The sequence below is a fragment of the Triturus cristatus genome, chromosome 6 (assembly GCF_964204655.1).
Source record: "Triturus cristatus chromosome 6, aTriCri1.1, whole genome shotgun sequence".
Taxonomy (NCBI): domain Eukaryota; kingdom Metazoa; phylum Chordata; class Amphibia; order Caudata; family Salamandridae; genus Triturus; species Triturus cristatus.
The window spans coordinates 717,863,558-717,885,548 of record NC_140589.1 but is presented as its reverse complement, the minus strand read 5'-3'; the positions used below and the strand labels follow the sequence as shown (position 1 = coordinate 717,885,548).

General features: G+C 44.1%; 1 protein-coding gene across 2 annotated transcripts in view; it reads right to left on the bottom strand.

Annotated features, from left to right (window-relative positions):
- The window catches only part of SCML4 (Scm polycomb group protein like 4), a 552,972-nt gene that overhangs the window by 249,045 nt on the left and 281,936 nt on the right, over nucleotides 1-21,991 (bottom strand). For both annotated transcript variants that reach the window (XM_085611210.1, XM_085611211.1), the window contains exon 3: nucleotides 11,340-11,554. In XM_085611210.1, coding sequence (XP_085467336.1) covers nucleotides 11,340-11,554 — 215 coding nt within the window. The remainder of the gene's footprint in view (nucleotides 1-11,339; nucleotides 11,555-21,991) is intronic.

The following is a 21,991-nucleotide window of genomic DNA, read 5'->3' as shown; positions in this document are numbered from 1 at the left end:
TAGAATTGGATCCTAGGCTTTTTCGTTGTTATTGGCAAGGGAAGGGGGGCATGAGGTGGGATGAGTTATTTCCAGCACTGAGTAAGGTAGTTAGGGGGGAATTTGCCCGGATGTCTTGGCCATTCATTTAGGAGAAAACAATCTGGTGCAATGCAAGGGCTTGGCGTTACTGAAACAAATGATGCGGGATTTGCTGGAGATCCAGCGGCAGTGGTCTGGTTGTCATTTCATATGGTCTGAGTTTATACCTAGGAGATGTTGGAGAGGGGCTGAACGGCCGTCGGCCATAGGTAGGGCGCGGAGGAAGATTAATAGGGACATGAGAGTTTTTTGGGACAGGGAAGGTTTTGGACGGATGGAACATCCGGAGCTGCGCTATGCAGCAGTGTATTTTTTCAGGGAAGACTAGGTGCATCTGTCCCGCTATGGCATGAAATTGTATAGAGTACAGCTGAAGGAGGCTTTGGACAGGGCAGTAGGTGTGTGTAGATACCCGAAGCGTCAGGAGTCCTAATGGGGGGTCGGAAAGCCGCCAGTGTCGACTTTCCGAGTGGCATTTTTCCTAGGTCAGTTAGGGTATAATGAGGTATAGTTACAGTTATGAAAGAACATAGGAAGTTTACCTAGTTAGGTAGGGGAAGAAAGGTTAGGAAATTGCAAGTTGTTTTATAATTGTTGCAGGGGGGAACATGTTTAGGGGAGGAGTGGGGGGTAAGGTAGGAGGACAATATTTAGTGAGGTTTAGTTTTGTACGGCACAGGCCAAGGGTTTTTTGTGTAAAGTGCACCTGTTTCCAATAAAGCGGCCTTTTTCACACCAACAAGCTGGTCTGTGGTCTGTGCAGCCCCCCCCTTCTGGCCCAATAGGGCTTTGGGGGGGCGGCCGACCAGCGGGGCCGTGGGGCAGCCAGAGCCAGTGAGCTAGTTCGGCTCCATTGGGCGGTTTTGGGCTCTTTGGGCTGAGGTGAGGCTACATTTGGGCTATTGTAGTATATAGCCGGCCATTTCGTGTCGCGGGCCACCATTTTGGTGGTGCGTGATGCAACAGCCGGTGGGGAGGATAGTGGGCAGTTAGTTTTTCCCCGCCCTCCCTCCCTACGAGGTTTGTGTCTTTTCCCCTTTTTTCTTGGAGGGTTATTTGTGTGCGACCCTTGACTATGTTATTTTAGGTGGTTTCCTTGGGAGCAGGTGAATCGGCGAGACCACAATGTTGTATTGGGGTTGTCGCTAGAGCAGGTGCTGGTGTGGTTCGCTATGTGTCTTTGTTTTTTTTCCCCTCGGTCAGTTGGGGTATAATGATGTATAGTTCCAGTTCGCTATATGTCTTTGGGGTGGCGTTTTTCCTAGGTCAGTTGGGGTATAATGAGGTATAGTTACAGTCATGAAAGAACATAGGAAGTTTACCTAGTTAGGTAGGGGAAGAAAGGTTAGGAAATTGCAAGTTGTTTTATAATTGTTGCAGGGGGGAACATGTTTAGGGGAGGGGTTGGGGGTAAAGTAGGAGGACAATATTTAGTGAGGTTTAGTTTTGTACGGCACAGGCCAAGGGTTTTTTGTGTAAGGTGCACCTGTTTCCAATAAAGCGGTCTTTTTCACACCAACAAGCTGGTCTGTGGTCTGTGCTGCCCCCCCTTATGACCCAATGCTTGTTTACATATTTAATGGGAATAGGGGGAAAGTTACACCATGCCAGAAGACCACTTCCGTGATCAATCCAGCACACAGCACCTTCACATTCACTGACCCTAAGAAGAGGCAGAATGACATGCTAATGGAATACAAAATAAAAGAAAAGAATAGAACTGATATCTTGCTTAACCTCATATAAAAATACTTTTATGAGGCAATTCCTAGAGGGGTTTCCATATGTTAAATAGCAGTGATGTTTGCAAGTGTAATGTATGCATGATTCACCAAAATAGAGATAGAGAGGTATTTCATGCTTAATAATGTGTCATTTGTGTGCACACTGTACAAAACATGCATTTTTTCATGCTTAACATTCAAATGGACTTCTGAATTCGAGGATCGTCAAGTGAACGTCGGGACAGTAGGAAATTTCAGTGAATGCAAATACAATACACACCCACATAGTAAGAAATTTGTTGGTATTTACAAACCTTTTAAATGAACTTAGTACATTTTGCAGTAATAAAAGTAATTTAAACAAGCATTGGCATAGCCAATAGGTCTCGCCTTTGGGACCTTATAAGTGTTTAGCCATGCAACAGTTGCATAACTAAATACTTATAAGGTCCCAAAAGCGAGACCTATTGGCTATGCAAAGCGGCCCTGCGGCCGCGAAAGTGAAAGTGATCACGATCAAACATCAAAGCGGCCGTGCGGCCGCGAAACCGAAAGTAATGGCGGTAAAGCGCGGCGCGCGCGCCCGCGCACATGCACTGTGGCTCTAGGCTGGCCTGGTAGCACTTTTTGGAGCCCTCTCAATAAGTCTCGCCAGACCAGCGCATGCGCTGGGTCAGGCAAGACCTAAAAAATGAGTTGTCACCAATATATCTGAATAAAACATGATTAATCTGCACATTGTACAAAATGAAGACTATGCATGGTTTGCAATAATGTGTGCATGAATTAGCAAATATTTGTATTTCACAAACACATATGTTCGTTATTTTTGTAAATCACTCGTTTTCAAGGTCAAGATGTGTGTACAGCATAGGCCAAGTTCGTGTAAATATAAATTATCAATACATAGTGTATGAAAAGATATCTCAACTATATAGTACATGTGCAAGCTGTCATTCCCAAAAGATCGTTTTATAAGGCTGTTTCTGAAAGAGGCTTTAAAAGAATTGACATTCAACTTTTACTTTGAAGCAGAAATAAGACATTTCGCAATATAGGTTTTAGGTGAATACATGCCTTTTGGAGTTGCTGTGTCAGAGAATATATCCTCATTCAGTGTACTGTGACGGAAAATTGCAAATTCATTTGGCAAAATAACTCAGGGTGGACATATATTCTCTGGCATTATCACCCTTGAGATAGGGCCATCACAGTTCTTATGGGAGTTAGAATATGACTCTTATGATATATGATCATAATAACAGCGTAAAACCACTATATGTCCATCAGTTACAGTGTCCAAATATATTCACATTTATGTTAACGTGCCTATGGACATGAGCCGATTAGTGTTGCTATTCCAGAAAATACTGACGTATATCAGAATATAGGAAACTGATGTTAATGCAATGAGAGATGTTCAAAGGTGGGCCATCAAATGAATGGAAGCTATAGAAGACTTGGGGTATGATGGAAGGCTCATTCATACAATAGACAAAGGGAGACTGAGCAGCAATTCAGTTACTCATGGGTTAATCTATCAGAGAACCTGCTTAAGTGACAGTCAGTGATTTTATGTGGAATGCATTCTGTTGAATGCCGCTTCATTTAGACACACTGAAAATCAGGCATGGATTCCATACATCCGATCGCAGCCATCCAACAAACTTGCTCACTAAAGCATAAGTAATATAACCATAGTATTTATTAATCTTAAACAGAAGACACTAAGCCTCAAGCGAAAATCCTCAATGCTGGTTCCATGTATGATTGCTGGTTTTTTATATATGCCAAATGAGATTGGACCAAATGACGTATTCCAAAAAGTTGATGATGTTTGGGAAGTCCATACTAAGGAACAATTTAGTAATCCCAATTCTTTTTATCTTCGAACCTACCTTTCTGTCCTCACAGCACCTTATTCTACTAAATAATTTTCCAAAGGATCTCACTAACAACTAACAGGCAGTTACATTCATGAAAGTAGTCACTCTATGGGATCTCACTGGTGGTGAAGATTTATCACAAATTCCTTTCCGTCTGCAGGCTAGAATCTTACATTAGAGACACATTTAGTGGCCACCTATACATTTAAACAAGGTACATTACATCCAGTGGCCTTCATAAGATAGCAACCGGTCTGATATCTTCTTTACCTTGTCAAGGTGTTGGAGTGGTGACTAAACTAATTCATACCGGTTAGAAATGGGATTTTGGTAGACTAGGGCGTGGGCCAAAGCCAGGCAAAAACCACTACTCTAGTAGTCAGGAAAAGGGAGTTACACTTCTAAAATAACCCCTGCTCACCCCCTTGGTAGCTTGGCATGAGCAGCCAGGCTTATTTTAGAGGCAGTGTGTAAAGCATTTTCACATAACCAACAGTAATACAGTGTACGCACCACAAAAGGACACCACCCCAGTTTAGAAAAATAGCCAATATTTTTATATACTTTAAGACAAGACCAAATACGATAAAAATCCTCAATACGATACTTAAAAGTTCACAGTTCCAAGAATACGCTGATTAAAAAAAGTTCCTTGTGTGGATAGCTCCGACCGGGCTACCACGGCGTTGTGAACAACAAATCCAACAGTTCTGGCTGATCGCGGGGTCACGGGCCAACACGGTGTCGGGAAGACCCGCAAACAGTACCTGTGAGAAATGCAGGGCGCTGAGACCCTTGAAGTCACTCGCGTTGCAGGTCGAGCTCCTCTCTGGTGGAGTCAGGAGCGCTGGCGCCCATAGGCGTTGGGTGCTGCGGTGTGAAGTGCAGCAGTGTGGCGTGTGGTGCCCCCAGGTCGCGGTGCAAGCAGTGGCTCAGTGGCGGCGTCAGATGGCATCGTCAGTGAGACCAGGGTCGCGGTGCGAGATGAAGGCGGTGCTCGCCACGATGTTAGCAGGTCACGGTGCAAGCAGCGCCGTCGTCGTTGCTGAAGCGCTGTCGTCGGCTGACGAGCTGGAGTCGATGGCACCGGCGTCGGTAGGCCAAGGCTGCAGTGCGGAATGAGGGCGGTGCATTGTGTGACTTACGAGCGGTGCCCTCGAACCACGGTGCAAGCAGCGGCATCGATTTCGGCAGGAAGTGGCGGCGTCAGGCAGGCCAAGGCGTCCTCGTGAAGCAAGGTGGTGCAGAGTGCGGTGCCCACAGGTCGCGGTGCAAGCAGCAGTTCGGTGGCGGCGTCAACAGGTGTCGTCAGTGAGACCAGGGTCGCGGTACGAGATGAAGGCGGTGCTCGCCACAATGCTAGCAGGTCACGGTGCAAGCAGCGGTGTCGTCGGCACTGAAGTGCTGTCGTCGGCTGATGAACTGGAGTCGATGGCACCGGCGTCGGTAGGCCAAGGCTGCGGTGCGGAATGAGGGCGGTGCGTCGTGTGACTTACGAGCGGTGCCCTCGAACCACGGTGCAAGCAGCGGCATCGATTTCGGCATGAAGTGGCGGCGTCAGGTAGGCCAAGGCATCCTCGTGAAGCAAGGTGGTGCAGAGTGCGGTGCCCAGAGGTCGTGGTGGAAGCAGTGGCTCAGTGGCGGCATCAACAGGCGTTGTCAGTGAGACCAGGGTCGCGGTGCAGCGTTGCAGCGGTGCTCGCTGCAGTGCCAAAGCTTCGGCGTGAAGCGAGGCACTGTGCAGTGCCCACACGTCGTGGTGCAAGCAGCGGCTCGGTGGCGGCGTCTACAGGCGTCGCCGGTGAGACCAGGGTTGCGGTGCCCTCTGCGGTGCCTTCAGGACACGGAGTCGGCGGTGACATCGTAGATGTCGTCGGGTTGGTGTTCTTTGGGTTGTAGCACAAAACACACTGTCCCCAGTGCTGCGGGTCAAAGAACTTGGGGCCATATCAGCAAGGGCCGGCGATAATTATCGCTCAGCGCTCTTAGCGTGAGGATAATTATCGCCGGCCAACTCTGAATTTTATCGTGGAGATAGCGTGCTATCAGCAACGCTTATCTCCAAAGCGATAAAATTCAGAGCGCAAGCTGCCAATTGTGAGATTATCGCTGGAAATACAGCGATAATCCCACAAGGTTTGGCGATAGTTTGCTGATAGGGATAGACATACTTAGCCATGATATCCACCTTACATAGGATATCATGGCTAAGTCAGAAAAATACCAGACGTAAAAAAGCAGCGTTAACCGCGGTTAGCGCTGCTTTTTTCATCTCTAACAGGGTTAGCGATATCCTTGATAATAGGAGAAATGTCGCTTAGCGACATTTCTCCTATTACTTTACTCTGGAACGCCCCCTTTGCATCTCATTAGAGATGCAAGGGGAAGCGTAGAGTAAAAGGGTGCTAACATGCACATTTGCATGTTAGCACCCTGTTGCTGATAGGGCGCTAGTTCTATCTCTGCTTTTTTGGCTTTTAAAGCCAAAAAGGCAGAGATAAAGCCCTTGTTGATATGCCCCTTGAAGTCTTTGCTGTTCCTGAGACTTAGTGAATAGGGGGCAAACTCTACCTCAAGCCCTTGGAGAGACTCACAAGTTAGGTTGCAGAAAGTCCAGTCCAGGCCTTTCACTACCCAAGACAGAAGCAGCCACTGCAGGTCAGCCCAGCAAAGCACCCAGCAAAGCAGTCGTTCTTTTTCACAGCTTCTCCGGCTCTTCTTCTTGGCAGTCTTCTTGATCCAGATGAGTTCTAAAGTTCAGGGGTCTGGGACCCAGTATTTGTATCTAAAAATCCTTTGATCCCTCAGGCAGAGGGTGTCTGTGCCTGGCCAGAACCAGTTGGGCCTTCTCTGGTGTGAATTCCTGGCAGGAGGTGGAGACTGTATTTGTCAGAGGCAGACCAGGCCCTTTGAGGGGCAAGGAAATCTCCCCCCCCCCTTCCCCCATTGTAGCCCAGGCCTATTCAGCCCTTTCCTGACCTACCTAGACTACCCCCAGCCTTCTGTCACCCAAAACCCAGACAGGCAATCCACATTCCAGCAGAGGCACACGGGATGACTGAGCAAGAAAATACCCACTTTCTAAAAGTGGTATTTTCAAACGCAGAATGTAAAAAGCACCTTCACTAAAAGATGCATCTTTAGATTCTGAGTTCAGGCATACTACATTTTATTTTCTTACAGAATTCCCTGGGCCAGTTATGTTTATAAGATGTTATAAACAAACCTTCCATTCTCTCCTATGGGGAACTGGTAGCCTTGCAATAGTGAAAAACGAAATTGGCTGTAATTCACTATTAGGACATGCCACACACACCAGGGCATGCTCTACCTTTCATATACACTGCACCCTGCCTACAGGGGTACCTTGGGCCTACCTTAGGGGTGCCTGGCATGTATGAAAAGGGAAGGTTGGGGACTGGCAAGTGTGTGCACTGGCCAAGTCGACATGGCAGTTACAAACTGCGCGCAGACTCTGCAATGGTAGGTCTGAGGTACCTTTTCAGGGCTACTCACGTGGGTGGCATAATCAGTGCTGCAGGTCCACGAGTAGCATTTGATTCACAGGCCCCGGCACACTCAGGGCACTTTACTAGGGACTAACAAGTAAATCAAATATCCAATCATGGAAACACCAATCCATAGCACAATTTACACAGAGCACCTGCACTTTACCACTGATCAGCAGTGCGAAAAGTGCGCAGAAACGTTACGCCAGCAAAAACAGTCAAAACTGGGAGGTCAGAAAGCAAAAAAAAGTCAGGGGAAACACGCCAAAAGATGCCAAGTCTAACAATACCTATCTAGAAATGCTTTCCTAATCTCTTTCAGGTGGGAGTTCATTCTAAGAGGCATCCAAGAAAAGAGTTAATAGGGATCACGATGCCAGAGAATTGGTTCTACTCTTACATAGGTAAAAATGTGGTTCTTTTTTGATTTTGTGTTGTAACAACAACAAGAAGTACCCAGGGCTAGAGTAGAGAACAAGCCTCATGCTAATGATGTAAAGAAGTCTGTATTTAAAGGGCAAAAGCCCTCACATACCTGCGGGAGGCATGTTTCATCATTGGTGCTCTCCTCACATTGATAGAGCGATTCTACCAATGTAGGTTACAACCCTGAAACACTTGCGGTGGAAGTACCAGAAACCATAGGTTTGTGGGGGCGGAGGAGGCATAATCTTCAGGTGTAGGGATAAACCATATTTAAGATGCAGAGGGGAAAGCTGATGAAAATCTCTACTGGTAAACTGAACTACTTTTAGTGGTGTCCCCACATTTTAGAGTTAAAACGAAGGGGGATTATTATACCCTTATTGTGAGGTCGACATGTTTCTGCCCATTCTATGCTCTAAATAGGTACCAGGTGCTTTCGTCAGGACTGGTCCTTTATCGTTGTGTCACTCAATTACATGTCATAAATAAGTTCCACAATACAAAGCCTTAGTATCCGCTGGTGGGGCAGTGTTATCCCTCTCATAGGGACCTTGGCATGAGTTTTGGCTCTGCATCTGTTATTGCATGTCAAAGAGGAGAGTAACTGAGCTGGTTATTCTTTTCGTTTCACCGCTAGCACAGATGAATGCCTGTACCAATGTGAGGAGGGGCCTGATGATGAAGTAACCCAACACTGGGTGGGTGAGGGCTTTTGTCCTTTAAATACATGATGTTACACCACCCGACAATGCATGAGACTTTTTCTCTACTCATTCCCTGAGTACTTCTTGCTTTTGTTATTATTTTGAATGGAGAGGTGCACCCAGGTTGCCCTGTATCCCTCTGCTTCCACTTGCTGACACAGGCATTGTGTTACAGAAATATTCAAAAAGTAAATGTTTGCTCTAGTAGGAAATTATACTGGCCTTACTAAACTGTGATATGGTAACCAAATATCTTTGCTTAAATATTGTCTGACAAAAATAGTTTGTCCTAAAAATTGTTTACAAAAATATCACCCAATCAGAGTTAACAGCAAAAACTACATCTAGTAGGGTGACATACTGGTAAACAATATTTAACTCACAATATTTATTTATATTACAATAATTTTGTTAATGATATCCTGATGTATCACTCGAATTTATCAATGTTTCCCAAGAGCTGTTTTAGCGTGGAAAAGATTATGGGCTAATAATCCTCCTTTTGATAAGACGATAGATCATCATCAGAGTGTTGCAATGATAAAAGGCAGTATCTTCAGTCTGGTGATTTTCTATAAAATTATTAGGCTTCACATTTAATTCATTTATATTTTTGTATAGCTAAATTTACCCTCTGTTTTTTGTTAACCTGAACTATTCCATCTCAATACAGTGTTTTTTCAATATACTGGTTATTTATAAATTCTCATCACAGAGCTATTTCATGATATCTTCACTTATTTATTCATATTCCAAATTTTAACAAGATGTGCCTGCTTAACACAGTCCTAACACATTAATATTAATTTTTAGGTCCGAATTTAGCCTAGATCTTTTTGATCTTAGTAAAATTATATATATATATATATGTTATCTACTGGCGGTCGCCAGTAGATAGTTATAGTTAGGACCGAGTTTCCATAGGAAATCTGAAAATTCTATTTTGAATAACTTTGGCGCCGGTTGACGAATCCTCGCGAAATTTTCAAAACTAATGGGGCGCTCCGCTCAGCTCCTACCCTGAAAGTCTCGGGGTGATTCGTCAAGCGGGGGCTGAGAAAAAAGGGGGGTCCCAAAACGCGTTTTCCCCACGCATTTTCCCATAGGACCTTTAGTCGAAGGTACAGCCCGAACGGCTGAACAAAATTACTTGAAATTTGGCAAAGAGGTAGTCCTCAGGTCAGGCATGTGCCTTTTGCATATATGGTGCCAATCTGTTCAGTAGTTCCTGAGAAAATTGCAGTTAAAAGCACATAAATATCTATAAGCACGCACCGTGCGCGCACCGTAACGTGCGCAAGCGTAATTCTGATTGGTGGTTACATGTCAGTCAAAATTCGAATCGGTCGAAATCAGGAAGTGTCGGCCACCATTTTGTGTGTTTTGTGTGTGACAGTGAAAAAGAAAGGTGGAGAACGTGAAAAGGGGGCAGGGTAGAGAGATCCTGACCCCCTAGCCTTTGTCAGGGGGTCCCTGAAGGACCCCGAAGGGTGAAAAAAATTTTTTTTTTTTCAAAACATCGCGGGGTGCGCGCACGGTGAAAAAACTTTAAAAAAATTCCATATTACAGGATACAGTCAATCTATAACTATATACATAGGTAGTTTATTGTAAAATAAATATATAAAAAATATAATAATACATACATAAATTAGCATTTAAAAACCTTACAAATTCACTTAAAAAACCATAGGTTTCACACACGTTATAGTTAGGAATTAGCATTTAAAAAACCTTGCAAATTCACTTAAAAAACCATAGGTTTCACACATGTTATAGTTAGCTGGACATTTCACTCGTAAAAAACCATTGAAATTCCCCCGTTATAGTTAGTTCAGATAACTATAACTCGCGCGACCCCCACTCTATCACAAGGATGATGTTATCAATGATGTCATGAGTGATGTCACTGACCATGTCATGAGTGATGTAATATGTGACGTCATCAGCAGTGGATTGCGGTCGCGCGAGTTATAGTTATCTGAACTAACTATAACGGGGGAATTTCAATGGTTTTTTACGAGTGAAATGTCCAGCTAACTATAACATGTGTGAAACCTATGGTTTTTTAAGTGAATTTGCAAGGTTTTTTAAATGCTAATTCCTAACTATAACGTGTATGAAACCTATGGTTTTTTAAAGGAATATATATATATATATATATATATTTGTAGGGCTTTCGTCCAGTCCTCCTCATCCACTGGTCTGTTGTGATGTCATTCTTTTTTTCTTTTCCCCAATAAAGGCTACAGCATGGGGCAGTGGGTCAGCTAACTTTACTGTGAGTGACAGCATTCTGGTATTTCTCAAGCAGCACATCCATACAGAAAGTAGGTCCCATCGACGCCAGTGCCTAGCATGACAATGTGTGCCTTTTGCGAGCAAACAATATTTTCCTTTTTCCCATGTATTTTTTTTTAACATTAGCAAGGGCCCGACACCGCCCAAATTATTAACATTTAAAAAACATTTACAACGCCAAAAAACTGGCTGCGAATAACAGACCGACTGACTTTGCCAATGTTTGCTGTTTTAGCAATCTGCTTTAGAACCATATTGCTAATAAGCCATCCTAGATCCCTTCTGTAACACAACGTGAGGTTTTGAAACTAAGCCCCAGCCCATCAGCCAGCGAATCTAGACTTTATTAAATGTCAATAGCTAATAAATAAATAAATAAATAATCAATAATAAATATTACTGTATTGCCATTGCTGTTCATTGCATCTACTTTCGAATAGCCGGGGAATATAAAAGTTAACTTGCAATCAGAAAGCAAGTGGTAAGCTTTTATTTCACTGACTAGTTTTCAGTTCTCAAAGTACAATGTGCATTGATGAGGTTCAGCTGACAACTGTTCCAGTGAAATGCAGACACTTTATGCTTGCTCCTGCATAAAGCACAGCTCTGACCATGCCACGGATTTTTAGCAGTAGCTGTAAAAAATCTGTATATTGAATTTTATAGAGCTATTGGGCTTGTTTGCTGAAAGGAGGTCCCAGACTGTACCTTGTAGCCAGGTTTTCTGCCCCTCTTCTTCGGGATCTTCGCCGCTGGGAGGGAGCCTGGCTGTGTCGAGTACATGTTGTGCACTGTCATTTTCATGGGGCTGGAATGGAGCGGGGGACGCCCTCGCTTTCTGCCCGGTATCCTCGGAGATTGCATTTCCACAGAGTAGCGTCTTTGAGGCAGCGACGAATAATGACTCATGCAGGGATAAGGAGCTGGAAGGCAAAAAAAGAAAAGGATTTATTGTGCAGCCGCTATGAAAAGCCATACTTGATCAAAAGCCAATATAAACAGTGCTCTCTGTTCTGACAGTGCAGCTGGAATGGCATTAATCTGGCTGCTCGCTTCCGGTCCACCAACCTTTGTTTCCGAGGCTTGGCGGGGTGTGACGTAGTTGTTTTAATAAGAACAGAGCAAGAGCATGCATGCATCCTGGACCATGTGGAATGCCTCACACATTCTTCAAAATCCACAGGTTGGTTTGTTGTGACAGGTTTAGCTCAGAGCAGTCTCCAAAACAGGGCTCACAGAGGCATAAGGTCCCAGTTAATAGGCATATACGCTGAGAGTGGCAGCAGCAGCGAAAGGCAGGTGATGCATAACGCACTGAATGTATCACGAGCGGCGTGGAGACATTCTTGGCAGCTATGTCAAAGAGCATCCTGGCTACAGTTCTCGAAGGAAGCCTTACCATACTTATTCTATTAGTTCCGCCAACCGCCTTCATCGAAGTAGGTCCTGCTTGTCTGTTTAGATGTCCCAATGACTTGTGTAGGTGCCAAAGTCATCTCTAAGATAAATTTAGATTATTGGGACATTGAAGAGCAGTGCTGGAATTGAGAAAAGCGTACAGGGGGGTGGGGTCACCAGGGGCAGAGTCATAAAAAGCAAAGTCTGATAGTCAACTTATACATATATATTTGAAAAACTCTGTTGCAAAAAAATTGGCAACAAGGGGAAATGTGACAATAAATCTGCTCTGGGCTACTTAAACTGTCTCAAAGAAGCTGCATTGTAAACTTTCGTATGAGGTTAACATGGATGTCAACTGTCCCATTTTGCTGGGACAGTCCCGTCAAGTTGGAGGAGGCTGTCCTGGGCAATTGCACTTCGGAGAGAATTGCAGGGAATTGCGATGGGAATTTCAAACTTTAGGCCAAAGTAGCAGAGTTGGAAAAATTCTCCAATGCAGCTGAATGGGAGAATTTTTCCAACTCAGCTACTTTGGCCTTAAGTTTGAAATTCCTGTCTCAATTCCCTGCAATTCTGTTTATTGAGTAGACCCTATAATTTGCACTATGATGAGCAGGCAGAGTTAAACTATGCTAATTTTGTGGTTTTTTTAGAGTGGGCGGAGCTTTGGGGCAGAGGGTGTGGTAAATTTGCAAGTAATTGATAGCTGTGCTGCAAAGTGTTCCTGGACATTTTTTTCAAATGTTGGCATCTTTGGGTTAAGCACGTTTTGGAGAGATGTTGTACATCAATTTTTGAGGTGACAATAATTATAATGATAAGATAACTCTGGTCGTTCACGCACATTGCTGGAGAGATATGTATTTTGTCTAGTCACAGTTTTGATTCATAAAATAGTATAATGGGTTAATGTGCCTGCTGCCAAGCACACGTGTAACATGCATTTTATGTGGATAAGTAAGTGGGTTACTGCTTTGACACAGAGATCCTTTTGTTACTTGCAGTTTGTAAGTTCCAATACTTCTAATATAGCACCTGAGCTATAAAATGGCATCAAGGAGCTGCATGCAAACTGCAAGGCATGGGTTTAAACACTATTGATTTTTTCTCAATCCATCACTATTCTTAGCCTTTCTTAAAAGTATTCATTTGGAAAGTAATAAAGTCTTATTAGTACATACAACCCCAAACCACTGCATTATATTTTAAATCCTGGCTTTGTGTTTCTCCTGACCATGCTCTCTTAAAATATAATGCCTACCAGTAAGGAAGATATGTGACTCCTGCGCCTTGTTTATTCCTCATTGTCTTAAGTAACATTTCCTGTGCGTTTCTGATATATTGTCGCTGTATAATTTATGGGTGTGATGTATATTTTGATTTATATGTATATACATTTACTGTACATTGATTAACACATTTATCTGATATATTGTCTCTGTATAATTTATGGATGTGATATATATTTTGTTGTATATGTATATTTTGATGTATATAATTTATGGCTCTGACACCCTACATTGGGATGAGTAGAGTTATAGAAAATTACATTAAAAATGAGCAAGTGCTATGTAAATCGTTATTTGGGTATAACTATTGAGTCGCTCACACAAACACCTCTAATATATTACAGTCTGTGTGGTGCTGCAACCAAGATTTACTGCAGTCAGCTAAAAGCCATTCCATTTATTATTTACATAAAATATATTATTTCATGAGCTGTGAATTAATTGGAACTGCTTTTGCATTTCACTTTAATTTCTTTATCAGCAAATATGTGTTTTGTTTAATAAAGCATTTACATTTTCATCTTTTAACATTCTATGAAATTTGTGCCCAATTGATTGTAAAATTTGTTGATGTTCTCCAGAGTGTGAAAAATCTTAACCCGGTAATGAAAAACATGATTGCTGAAGATAAAATTTGCCTTTATACAAGATTTACAGACTGTCATTCTGAGCAGCCCTGCATTCCCAAATTGGCCTGTAACCAGTGGCACTAGACAAATCTTGAATACTGATTGTGTGGTAATATATAATAATTTGCAAGCTGAATTATCCTGGGTATTGCCTGGAATACATTCACCAGGTCAAATCTGGCTGATTTTGTCAACGGGAAAAGGCCTGAAATCAGGGAACCACCTGCAAACATCAGTATGGTAACACATGTATGGTAACACTGATTTCCATACAAATTCCCTATTCCATAGAATAACAATGGTAATAGGACATTTTTTAAGGGTGGTAGTAGTTTTAAGAGATGTAGTTGTCTGATTGAAATGGGTCAACTGTTGAAATAATTGCCTTTGGCATTAATCAATCTAGAAAATCCTTTATTCCTTTTGTCCTTGATTACCATCAAACTAAAGTTTAACACTACGAAGACCTCTTTTGATGGCAACTTAAAAACAAATTTACAAACCATCAGTGAATGCTTCAGGATACACGGAAAGCCATCACTGGCTCAGGCCATGAATTGCCTGTGGAGGTTGTGGTTCAATGATACAACCGGCGTTGGTTAAAATGCCGGCTTGTCACCTGTTTAAAACCCAGAATCCTTCATGTTTTATGGTTTTTACTCTGAGAAAGAGCTTTTCCTACTTTTGACCCCTCATAGGCACAGGTTAATTATGGATACCTCCTTCGACTACTTCAAAGACAGAACCATCATGTGGGACTTGTGGTATCCTAGTGTAATGCTATGAATTTCTTCAGGACACCGGTGCATCCATGGATTTCTATATTGATTCTTTCCATCCTATATAATGGAGCTATAGAACTCTCATCATGGATTCAGACCTGTTTTTAGGGAACTTGTCCTCATCTTTGTTTCCGCTATCTTTGCTTCCAACAAGTTGATTGGAATGGCATTCTGTGCGATTGAAATCTATTTCACTCACTGATATCTGTTCAGTAAGAATTGCTCATTGGATTTCCTACCAGTCTTTAAGGGAATAGCAAATTCTGCAAAATGAAGGATTGGTGATTTTGAAACAGAGTTGGAGCATTTATAACAGGGTAGTCCAACCTTAGTTGATGATATCCCAATATATGCTGGATCTACAGGATATCCACAAGAGGTGAATTTACTTACAGTTAACCTAAATCAGAATTATTCACACAGCCATCAGTTATCTTGGTAATTTTACATGGCTTTGCCTCTGGTCCACCAACTTTGAAAACTTCAGACCATAATACCTAGTGCGATACACAAGTAAGGCCTTATTAATATGTTATTAAATAATAATAATATGTTATTAAAATAAAGATCTAATGGTTTCAAAAAATGGGCCTAGTTGTGATAGTCCACCCTCAGAGAATGCTTTAAAATAGCTCACTGCAAGTTATCTGGGGGTTACCTTTCTTTAAAACAGGGCATTTGCAAAATCTTAAATCTGCCATGTTGTCAATTTAACTAAAACATATAAAGGCAAGACTCAGACTACCCAATATGCCCGATAGGAACCTGGGTGTATACAATTATTTAAGCACAGTGGTTGACCAGGAACTCAATTGAACAAACCTCATTACTTTCACAGCATAACAAATTGCACAAGACAAAGTCAGACTATGGTCATAAATAATGATGCAACCCTCCCAATCATCAGAAATGCTTTTTAATAAATTCCAAGCAGTTAGAGTAAAATGCTTTTTGGCACATACATATAAAATAATGAACAAGTGGTTTGTTTCCTTAGTGATCACAGAAGACAAATAGAGAAGAAAAGTGACTCAACATGTGTACAAGCACAGAAACAAATAACTGCAAAAACTCAATTGTAGGAAACTGGGTTTTTGTTGCATACCCCCCACCCCCACACTTTTTATCTGTTATCTAGTGCAACTTTGAATGAGAGTGTACTGGGTTCATGCTAACCAGGTCCCTAGTAGCATTGTTCTTTCCCTAAACTGTATGATTGTTCCACAATTGTCACCCCTTTGGAATCCCTGTAAGTCCCTAGTATGTGGTACCCCTGGTACCTAGGGCCTTGGAACTAAAAGGGCTGCAGCATAAATTGTGCTACCGCAGGGACTCCTCACCATGCTCATGCAAACTGCCATTGCAGCCTGTGTGTCATGGTGCAGAGAAGACCGAAGAGTCAACTTAGCACCCATGCCTGTCTGTCATGCCTGCCAGCACTAAATTCGGCATAGGTAAGTCACCCCTAAGGCAGGCCTTAGAGCCCTAATGCAGGGTGCACTATACCCATGTGAGGGCATTTCTGCGAGAGTGGCTATGTCCCGGTGATATCTAAGTTCTCCCATAGATATTCCCAGTGCACAGGAAAGCCATAGTGAGTACATGGGCTGGACACTTATCATTACGAGTTCCCCAGCTACATGATGGCTTCACAGCACCCCAAGGTGTTTGGTACCAAACACCTTGTCTTAATAAACCCACACTGATGCCACACTAAATGCACTCAGAGGGCACCTTAGAGGTGCCCCCTAAAAACCTACCGACTACTAGTGTGTTGGCTGAGTTGTCTCGACCAGCCAGCCACTATAGACAGGTTTCTGACCTCCTGAGGTGAGAGCCTTCGCTCTTGGAGGTCAGGAACAAAGCCTGCTCTGGTCAGAGGTGTTCAAACCTCCTCCAAGCAGGATGGGCATTCCAGAGTGGGAAGCTTCAAATGCCTTGCCACCTTTGTTACGTAACCCCGCCTCTCTAGATAGTGGAGATGCCCACCTCCCTGTCCTAACTCCACTTTCTGGCAGCAAGACTGGCAGGAACATTTGAAAGATTAGGAGGTGTGCCCACATTTAGCCAGCACCACCCATGGGGGGGCCAGCTGATGTAGACCCTGCTTTTCCGATTCCTCCATGTTTTTTTGGATGAAATTAGCCTTCGAGGGTCAGGGTTATGCCCACTTCCCACAGGAAGTGGTCAAATAGAGGGTGTAGACAAAGGTTGGTTGCCCATTGTTAGACCTGGCACTTCTTGGCGTGATTACCCCAGACTTTTTGCCTCTACCTCCGCTATTTTTTGACTGGCTTAGATGCTTTGGACACTTTGTCCCTGCTAAACAGTGTCAAAGTGTTAGTGCTCCCTGTATAAAGTGTAATGGTAATTGGTTGTCCATGATTGGTATGTTTGCCTTAATAAGTAAATTCCATAGTGAAGTGCACTATGTGTGCCAGGGCTGGTAATGCAAATGCTACTAGTGGGCCTGCAGCACTATTTGTGCCACCCACACAAGTAGCCTTAAAAAGGGTACTCCGGTCTGCCATAGCAGGGCCTGCGCGCAGTTTGCTAAACTGCCATGTTGTTCTGTGAAGTGCATTCACTTGCCAGACCTTACCCTTCCCTTTCTATGTACATCAGACACCCCTATGGTAGGCCCAGGGTACCCCCTGGGCAGGGCGCAGTGCATGTGAAAGGTAGGACAAGTACTAAGGTGTGTGCCATGTCCTGACAATGAAATAATCTCCATTTTCGTTTTTCACTGTTGAAAGGCCATCTTGCCCCTAGGATAGAATGGGAAGGCTGTGTAATATGTTTTCCAGCCTATCTTCCCAAAAGCTTAAGATGGAAAGGTGAGGTTTAGTATGCCTGAACTCACAATGTAATTACACATCTTTTTATGTAGGTGGTTTTTGCATTGTGTGTTCAGAAGCCACTCTTTTAGAAGTGTCTGAGTTTTTGTGCTCTAACATTTCTGCGTGTCTCTGCCTGGCTGTGGATTGACTGTCTGGATTTGAAAACGATAGGATCTGGGGAATGTCCTGACCCAGGGGAGGAGGTGAGACAGCAACAGGCTGACCTGCATCTGGAGTGGGGGCGGGGGGGGAGAAGCCCCTAGAGGTGAAGAGGCCTGGGTTTCTGCTATAAAACAATTGTCTCATCTCCAGCTGAGTGATTGAGAATCCAGACCCCACTAATCAAAGGAAGAAAGGTGTTTTACTGGCAGAGAGGCACCCAGAACTGGTTTGAACAGGGGGCAGTGCCCCCTGAAACACAAAGACTTCAAAGCCACTGTGGGGTATAACTATGAGAGCTGAAGCCCCAGTACTTTGGAGAATGTCTTGATCAAGTGTGAACAAGACTGGAGCTACTTCATGGTCAAGAGGACCTTTGCCAGTGAAGAAACTACTGAATAGACTGAAGGATAGGACTGACCCTTGCTGTGTGATCTGGGGCTGGCCTGCATTTTCCTGTTTCAACCAAGGAAAGGCTAAAGGGACTTTGCTGTGTGCTGTGTCCTCCTGCTTGAAGGACTTTGCTGTGTGCTGTGTCCTGAAGTAACTTATCCCCAACGGCCTGAGGTGAGCTGGCTCCCTGTTCGGAAACACAGGAACACAAAAGTTTCCAGGAGAGTCTCAGCGGTGCTGTGTGAGCGAGCTTGTTGTGGTCTGAGTCCAAGTGAGTCTCATCGATGCTGTGAGCATGTGCATTGTGTACTGAGACCTTCAGGAGGATCGGCCTGTGATCGGGGGCACCATTGAATCCAAGCAAGGATCAGCGACGCTGTGTGCGTGTGCTTTGTGCAGCCTGAACACCGTTGAGAGGATTGTCCAGTGATCGTGTGCACCAGAGTCCAAGTGAGTCTCATCGACGCTGTGTGCAGGTGCGTTGTGCACCGTGAGACCTTCGTGAGGATTTGCCTTGTTATCCTGTGCACCGGTGTAAAGTGAGTCTCAGCGACACTGTGCGCGTGATCTTCATGCAGCCTGAGACCTGTGTGTGGATTCCCAGTGATTGTGCACCCGGAGTGAAGGAAGCCTCAGCGACGCTGTGTGCGTGTGCTTTGTGGCAGCCTGAGATCTTCGTAAGTGAAGCGGCCCGTACCGGCAGTCCCGGAGGAGCTGAGTTGCCAGCCCGAGCCACCGTTGCCATTTCACAAACCTGCATTGGAGTTACAGCCGCTGGACAAGGAGAGGAGAGTGGGTTCGCTCCCCCCAGGTAATGTGTGTCGACTCCTGGGGTGGGGCGCAGGCTCGGAGGGAGACGCTCTCAGCCTCTCTCTTGTGTTGGCAGCGCAAGCCTCTGCGTCGGCTCGTGTCGCGGCCCATATTACCAAGGGAGTGGCGGTACAGGGGCCGGAGTGCGAAGCTGCACTTTAGGATTACATCGTACTGTATTGGGGGCAACTGTGAGAGGCTGACTGCAGGTCAGAAGGAGAGGCGGAGAGACCACCTGAGGCCCGGTGATCGGGGCCTGAGTGTACTACGTAGTATTCCATTTCTGCAGAATGGAGTACCTGACTAACGTATTACACATTGCATCATTTCTGTATAACGAACTACCTGATTGTCGTATAACGCATTGCCTTGTTTCTGTATACCAAACTACCTAATTAGCGTATTGCCCATCGCATTATTCCTGCATAATGAATTACCTGATTAGTGTATACGCATTGCCTTATTTTTGCAGAACGACATATCCAGTGGTTGTATTACACATTGCATTATTTTACCTTACAAAGTGCCCGATTGTTGCGTTACGCATTGCATTATTTTCATTGCAGTGTCTGATTGCTACGTTACGCATTACAGTATTTTTACATTGCAAAAGTGCCTGATTCTAGCATTACGAACTGCATGATATGATATTGGGAGTACAGGAGAATGTTTAGAAGTGCTCATTGACATCGCCAGAACTTACAAGGGCTGGCTGGCCTAACAACCGGCCAGGAGAAATGCATATGTTGGTTCTATATCTTGTGGTCTTATTATATATCTTTTTACATAAAGTTTATACTTGTTTTATAAAACTCGTGTGGAGTCTATTTGTGGCGTCATCATTGAATTATTGTGAGCGTGGTTGTTAATACTTTACACATTTGCCTTGAAGATAAGCCTGGCTGCTCATGCCAAGCTACCGAGGGGGTGAGTGGGGTTATATAAGAAGGTGACCTTCCTTTCCCTGATGTTGGAACGCGGGTCCCTACTTGGCCTAAGGTATCTACCTCGGCCAACCAGGGATCCCGGGTCCAACACCCATGGACTATTACCTGTCCCTCCCTATAACTTCCCTAAATTGAGTATTTAGGTGGCACCCCTAAACCCAGGAACTCAGATTCAATGTATCAACAGAAGAAGGATGAAAAATAGTCACTGTCTGTTGAGAACTGTAGCAGAACTTCAACGTAAAACCCTGCGATCCTCAGCCCTCTTTTGACAATCGCGACAGAGTGGCTCTTCCTGCAAGCTGCAGAACTACCAAAGCCTTGGGTACCCTGAAAACACTTCAAAAGCAACCAATAGTCTCCCTTGGAGTAGAGGAGATACTCCCCTGCAGTCCATAGGCACCAACAAGCAGAGTCTGGTTCACCGCCTTGCAGCTCCCTGGCCCAACCGACTCCACAGACAAACAGAAGAAGGTACGCGTGCTCTGGTAGGCCAGATCTGATACCACCAGGACCAAGTGAAGCCGTGCAGCACCAACCCCGGTGTACTGGATGAACTGCACCAAGCACCAACAGCGAGAGTCAAGTCCAGATTACCAATGCACCAGGATCAAGCAGCTATCGAGGGAAATCAACATCACTGAGACACACTTTGAGAGTGACCCATCTGCTTTGATTGTGCCCCTGCCAGCTGTTTGACCCTGACCGCAAGGTGCATCTTTGCACATCCAGCCCACCAACCTAACCACTCTGCACTTGAGCCCACTGGCCCGGGTCCCAATGAGCCGGCTGTGCCCCTGTGCTCCAAGACTCCTTGCGACCTAAGCCCACATTTGGGAACCTTCAGACTTGCCTACAAGTCTCCCTGGGCAGCCTCTTTTCAGGTGCATCAGCTACCAGCCTCACCAGCACCCTGCTCCTGGTAGCACCCGGGCAGTTCCCAAAGAACTGCTAGTAGTACTTTGAACCTTGGCCCACTACTACCCCGATCCTTTGACTTTTCCTCCCATAGGATTGCATTGTGCGTAAAAGCGCACAGCCTTGAACATTGTACTTACCTGTGAATATTTTTATTGAAAACTGTTTTTACCTTTAAACGAAGTTCTTGAGTTCAAAATATATATAAAAAGAAGAGTTATTTTTCTAAATTGGTCTTGGATTTGGTCTTTGAGTGAGTGTCTCATTTATTGCCTCTGTGAGCATAACAAATGCTTGTCACTACCCTCTGAAAAGCCTAACTGCTTGCCCACACTACCACAAAAGAGAGCGTTAGTATTATCTGTTTTAGCCTCTGTAAACCAATTGGGGACCCACTGGACTCTCTGCGCAGTGTACTTCTTTTTAGTACACTATATAGAAAGCCACCTTCCTACAGCAATGTTTGTGAGCTGGCTAGCATATTCAATCTGGTTACAGCATCTATTATTCTGTGTAAAGGACCCTTGTTGTTGCAGTGTCAACTGTGTTTCGATCTTGTCTATACGTTAAGAGGCCATCATCAGGACTGAACTAATTGTGGGACAGATGGAACAAGCCAGGTATAAGAGAATTATTAGCTAAGTAGTAAGGAGTGGTGGGCTAGTACCAAGATTTTACATAGATAACACTAGCCTAATTGGGTCGTTGATCATCCATTAAACTATACACACTAGACTACAGTAAAGAAATAGCGCCAAAGTGCTATACACCAGTGTATGTTGAAAAGTTACTTTCAAATTGTAAGCCAAACTGTAAAAGAATGGTGGGTTGAAAATATTAGAAAACATTCAGCAAGGTGCAAATATTACCCTCTAGTTGGAACAAACAAAGGGTTCTAAAAGGGTGGAGGGCGGGAAAATGAAAATAAAAATAATACTCAGTGCTACTGAGGTGGCTAGTTATGGTAGAAAACGAACAAAGGGTTCTAATAGGGTGGAGGTATGTAATGTTTAGGAACACTATTAAATACATATACTTAGCCAAGATTTCTGAAAGAGGCGCAGCCTCAGAGTTATTCAAATCCGTATCACGTATGTTGTCACTCAGTCACTGCTCTACATACCAAATACATTACAAATGTGCGTCTTTCCACTGTACGGTGCTCCAACCACAGAAGGAACGGCACGCAGTA